At 48.5% G+C, this 6,009-nt stretch overlaps 1 protein-coding gene across 1 annotated transcript; it reads right to left on the bottom strand.

Annotated features, from left to right (window-relative positions):
* Positions 1-899: 899 nt before the first annotated feature.
* On the bottom strand, positions 900-4,028 carry CCL26 (C-C motif chemokine ligand 26; the record flags this gene model as incomplete). The annotated part of the gene is made up of 3 exons (XM_028167503.2): positions 3,956-4,028; positions 3,752-3,866; positions 900-969 (listed from the first exon to the last, which is right to left on the bottom strand). Coding segments are annotated over exons 1-3 (258 nt in total), but the record flags the coding sequence as incomplete, so codon positions are not given.
* Positions 4,029-6,009: the final 1,981 nt, after the last annotated feature.

The following is a 6,009-nucleotide window of genomic DNA, read 5'->3' as shown; positions in this document are numbered from 1 at the left end:
GAACAAAATACTGATATATGCTACAACAGGAATGAAACTTGAAAATATATGCCAAGTGAAAGAAGCCAGATGCAAAAGGCCACATATTGTATGATCCCATTTATATGAAATGTTCAGAATAGGAAAATCTAAAGAGACAGAAGTAGATTAGTGGTTGCCAGGGCTGGGATGGGGTGGGGGAAGAGGTTGCCAGGGCTGTTAGAGAGTGAATACTAACAGATATGGGGTTTCTTTAGGGAAGTGATGAAAATATTCTGGAATTAGTAGTGATGATGGTTGCAGCACTTTGTGAATATACTAAAAATCACTGAATTGTACACTTCTGAATGGTGAATTTTATGGTGTGTAAATTAATTTCTAAAAAATAAAATTTAGAAAATTGATTGTATTTATGAAACAGATGAGACAGAACATAGAGCCCAGATATAGCTCCACACAAGAACTGAAGGGCAAAAGCAATTCAATGGGGGAAGGAGAGTCTTTTCATTAAACGGTGCTGGAGCAATTGAGTTGGTAGGTAGTAGGTACGTAAATCAATCAGCCAACCAACCAACCAGTCAACCTTGACCTAAACCTCACACCTATATAAAAATTAACACCCAATCCACTCTAGGTTCAAATGTAAATGTAAAATTATAAAACTATAAAACTTTAAGGAGAAAACAGAAAAAAAATGTTTGGGACCTAGGGCTTGGTGATGAGTTCTTCGGGATGACACCAAAATCATTCTCCATAAAAGGAGAAAATCAATAAATTAGACTTCATCAAAATTAAATCTTTGAGGCTTACCTGGCGGTCCAGCGGTTAAGACTCCCCACTTCCACTGCAGGGGGCATGAGTTTGATCCCTGGTTGGGGATCCTGCATGCTGCGCAGTGTGGCCAAAAAAGAAAAAAGTAAAGAAATGTATTTTTGCACCCATGCTTCCTTCGGTGTTGCACAGAGTTTCTGGCCTCTTTTGGTGGTGAATCTATGGAAAAGAGATGCTGACAGTCAATGCTAAAAAATTTTGCCTCCCGGAAAGGGGTGGAAAGGGAGGGGCAGCCCCCAACCCCGATCTTCTTGCTTGCTTTGCGGTACCCCTGTCACACTGTCCCTGCTCCCACTTCTGGCCCTTGACCTCCCTCTCCTCTGCTACCTCTGTTTTCCACTGGAAACCACACTTCCTGGCCCACCTTCACCAGGAAAGATGTAACAACAGCTCTGCTCTGAAGCAGGTAATCTGCACCGCGCCTCTTAACTCTTCCGTTTTAATATAACAGTTTTGTTGGGATATAAGTCACTAATTTGCCCACTTAAAGTGTATAATCATAATTCAATGGTTTTAGTATATCGATAGATGATGCAACCATCACCACGATCAATTTTATAACATTTGTATTGCCCCGCAAAGGACCCTCTTATGTATTGTGCCACTTACTTCTTAATCACATTATCATGGGTTGTTAGCCACGGCTGCTTATATGGATATAATTCCTGCCTTCCTGACCACACTGTGAGCTCATTAAGACTGGGGCTTGTGGTTGATGTCCCTGAATGGCTTCCAGCCTTTACTCCCTGAGAGTACTCGGAAGTGACAAGAGCCTAGGTCAGGGGTGCTCTAACCTGGAGCAGGGGAGAAGAGCCAAAAGGATGGGGAAATAAGAGAGAGGAAGGGCTTTGTGGGTGTTTGAACATCCATGTGACAGTGCTCCCATTGAGAGATGGGAGTCTATGTCCCCTCCCCTTGAATTTAGGCCAGTCTTAAGGACTGGTTGACTAATAGAGAATGGCAAAAGTGATGCTATGTGATTTGGTAGCTAAGTCATAGAAGGTCGTAGAGCTTCTGCCTGGTTCACTGAGCACTTAGGCAGGAGCTTTGGACTTCCTCGTAAGGAGTCCTACCACCCCAGCTCGCCATAGTATGAGGAAGCCCAAACTAGCCCAACAGAGAGACCACACAGAGCGGCCCTGGAGGGACATGCCTCCAGCCCCCTGAGCTGTGCCAGCTCCAGCACCACCTGTCTGCAACCACACAAGAGACGCCTATCCAGAAGCTTGCAGCCAAGCCCTCCTGGAATTCCAGACCCATGGAAACCACGAGAGATAAGAAGATGATCATTGTTGGATTAAGCCACTAAGCTTTGGGTGGTTGGTTATACAGCAATAGTTGACTGATATAGGCCCCTCACCTTCCTTCTACAGATGAGGAAACTTGACTTGCCCAAGGTCACACAGCTTATAAGTGAAAGAGCCACTGCTTTGAGCTCAGCTCAGGGCTCTTTGCCAGCTGTTGGTTAAGTGTTGGTGTCTTTAAAACTCCAGAAAGCCAATCAAGACACAAAGGAGAAGACCCTGAGGACATCCTGAGCCCTGGAGCATCCCCCACCATATCTAGGCACTTGAGTGCCTCTTTCCCGTCCTTAACTGTCTCAAAATGATAACATTCAGCTTTGTCCCTGGAGCCCGTTTTCTCCCTTTCTGCACCGTTCTCTCATGCTTAGGAACCTAAGGTCCCCTGATTGTGTTTTTGCACTTAAAGATCGCTTCCATTTGCTGAACGTTTACTGTGTGCAGGCTCAGCGCTAAATTCTTTGCATATACTAGCCTCACTTAGTCCTGCCAGGGACCCTTCCAGGTGTTGTGTCATCTCTCCTGCTACCGATGAGCTTGGCATGACATGCCTCCTGTCTACCTGTCTGCCTAGTCAGTATTACGTTAATCCTTCTCCCCTCCACCATGCTTCTGCCTGCCCCCTTCCCCTGGGCCACTCCCACTTAGCCTTGGGGGTGGGGGGGTCTCAGTATAAATGTCACTCCCTCCAGGAGACCCTCCCAACACTAAGTTAGGTCCTCCTGTGACTGTGATGAAAGGGTGGCCGAATATGCCGCCCCCAAATATGCCACTTTGACGTGAGGATTATTTTGAACGAAAGACACTAAAAAAAAACCCCAGTGAAACAAAACAAAACAGAAAAACCCCAGCAGGGGCAAGAAGAGCGTTCTGACCTCCCCTTTTTTCCCTGAAAGCAGGAGATAAAACTCCCATGTGAAAAATGTCCGCCTTGTACCAGGAGGAAAGAAATATTCTTAATGCCAGAGATAGAGTCAAGGCCAAGAGAACTCTGTAAAAACAGACCTTGTTAAGATAACTCTTATCAATCTTTAACTTTCCCCACCCACATATATTTTAATTACTTTTCCACAGTTCCTTCCTTGTTCAAAAGCATGTAGGTTTTGTATAAAAGCACGTAGCTTTTGCCACTTCTTTGGGTCTTCATCTTCCCGTGAGGCTCCTGTGTGCGTGTAAAAAGCTATATGTTTTCCTCTTGTTAATGTCTTATGTCGATTTAATTCTCAAGCCCAGCTGGAGCCCCTAAGAGGGTAGAGAGAAAGTTTTGCCTGCCCTACAATATGCTCCCTCCTGCTCTCTTTCCCGCTGTCTTTTTCAAGCACTCATCACAATCTTGATTATCTATTTTGTGCAAATGTCTTTTAATGCCCTCTTTCTTATGCTAGATGTAAGGTCTGTAAGGGCTGTTTATTCTTTTATACCCAGCACTTAGCACAGTGCCTGGCAGGCGCCGGGCTCATGGTCTGCAAGCTAGGAAACCAAGCTCAGGGTTACGCTTCTTAATGCCCGAGGTAAGGTGATAACCCAAGTCACCGGGTTCCCATCTTGAGGCTCATCCTGGCACTGTGGGGGTCTTCCCAGCATCCATCCAACAGCATGAAAGGTAAGGGACCCTAAAAGCCCAAAGGAGAAATACTCACATCACAGCCTGCTGGGAGCAGCTGTTTCTGGTGAATTCATAGTTACCCACCCACCTCCAGGGAGGGATCTTGTGGGCGTATTGAAAGCAGCAGAACTTAGCCACATCACTGCCACCTAAAGAAACAGGGAGAGAAAGGAGCTTGGACATGTCCCTTTGCTTCCATCCCTAGTCAGCCTGGGAAGGGAGTTGGACAGTGCCGTACGTGCAGCAGCTCCGAGATGAACACTCAGGATAAAAACCAAGAAAAGAGGGAAAGCCGTGGGGAAGCTCTTCATGGTGCTACAAGCTGGGTCCTTCACAGCCTTCTTGCGAATTCCTCCAGTCTCAGCAGTACCCTCTTTTATGGGGCTGAGTGGTCCCTGAAGATAATTCCAGAGAATTTTATGGTAGAGCACAAAAGCAGCTCTTTTGTACTGCAGCGGGGAAGCAACCTGATACCCATGAAAAGGAGATTGGAAAGTGAGGAGGTGTCATGGGGTGGGAAGGGTTGGAGCCAGCACACCCCTGAGAGTCTCCCAGCCAGTGCAATGGTCTGAGGCAATGCTTGATTGTTTGAAAAGCAGAAGCAGAGGAAATGAAATAAGAATTCCAGAGAATTGACCTTAGTTGTTGCAGGTAGATTCCTGGCTCTTGGCCAGAGTTTTCTTTTCTTTTCTTTTCTTTTTTTGGCCGCGTGGCATGTAGGATCCTAGTTCCCTGACCAGGGATCGAACCTGTGCTCCGCATTGGAAGCACAGTGTCCTAACCACTGGACCACCAGGGAAGTCCCCTTTCTTGGTTTCCTAAACATTGTTTATCTCTTGGTGAGGTCTGGACAGTCAGGACAGGAGCATAGAGCAGCCTGACCACACAATGGATGTTCTAGAATGACGCTCCTGGGGAGAAGCTTCAAGATGGCGGAAGAGTAAGACGTGAAGATCACCTTCCTCCCCACAAATACATCAGAAATACATCTACATGTGGAACAACTCCTACAGAACACCTACTGAAGGCTGGCAGAAGACCTCAGACCTCCCAAAAGGCAAGAAACTCCCCACATACCTGAGTAGGGCAAAAGAAAAAAGAAAAAAACAGAGACAAAAGAATAGGGACGGGACCTGCACCAGTGGGAGGGAGCCACGAAGGAGGAAAGCTTTCCACACACAAGGAAGGCCCTTCGCGGGCGGAGACTGCGGGGGGCGGAGGGAGGGAGCTTCGGAGCCACGGAGGAGAGCGCAGCGCAAAGCGGAGAGATTCCTGCACGGAGGATCGGTGCCACGCAGCACTCACCAGCCCGAGAGGCTTGTCTGCTCAGCCGCCGGGGCGGGCGGGGGCTGGGAGCTGAGGCTCGGGCTTCTGAGGTCGGATCCCAGGGAGAGGACTGGGGTTGGCTGTGTGAACACAGCCTGAAGGGGTTAGTGCACCACAGCTAGCCGGGAGGGAGTCCGGGAAAAGGTCTGCAGCTGCCGAAGACGCAAGAGACCATTGTTTCCAGGTGTGCGAGGAGAGGGGATTCAGAGCGCCGCCTAAACGAGCTCCAGAGACGGGCGTGAGCTGCGGCTATCAGCACGGACCCCACAGACGGGCATGGGACGCTAAGGCTGCTGCTGCCGCCACCAAGAAGCCTGTGTGCGAGCACAGGTCACTCTCCACACCGCCCCTCCTGGGAGCCTGTGCAGCCCGCCACTGCCAGGGTCCCGTGATCCAGGGACAACTTCCCCGGGAGAACGCACGGCGCGCCTCGGGCTGGTGCAACGTCACGACGCCTCTGCCACCGCAGGCTCGCCCCGCCTCCTCTGTACCCCTCCCTCTCCGCGGCCTGAGTGAGCCAGAGCCCCCGAAGCAGCTGCTCCTTTAACCCCGTTCTGTGTGAGCGAAGAACAGACGCCCTCAGGCGACCTACACGCAGAGGCGGGGCCAAATCCAAAGCTGAACCCCGGGATCTGTGCGAACAAAGAAGAGAAAGGGAAATTTCTCCCAGCAGCCTCAGGAGCAGCGGATTAAAACTCCACAAACAACTTGATGTATCCTGCATCTGTGGAATACCTGAAGAGACAACGAATCATCCCAAATTGAGGAGGTGGACTTTGGGAGCAATGATATTTTTTTTTTCCTTTTTTCTCGTTTTGTGAGTGTGTATGTGTATGCTTCTGTGTGTGATTTTGTCTGTATAGCTTTGCTTTTACCATTTGTCCTAGGGTTCTGTCTGTCCTTTTTTTTTTTATTTCTTAGTATAGTTTTTAGCACTTGTTATCATTGGTGGATTTGTTTTTTGGT

Source organism: Balaenoptera acutorostrata, chromosome 15 (genome assembly GCF_949987535.1).
Source record: "Balaenoptera acutorostrata chromosome 15, mBalAcu1.1, whole genome shotgun sequence".
Classification (NCBI taxonomy): domain Eukaryota; kingdom Metazoa; phylum Chordata; class Mammalia; order Artiodactyla; family Balaenopteridae; genus Balaenoptera; species Balaenoptera acutorostrata.
Note: the sequence above shows the minus strand (reverse complement) of the source record. Positions and strands in the feature narration are given on the sequence as shown.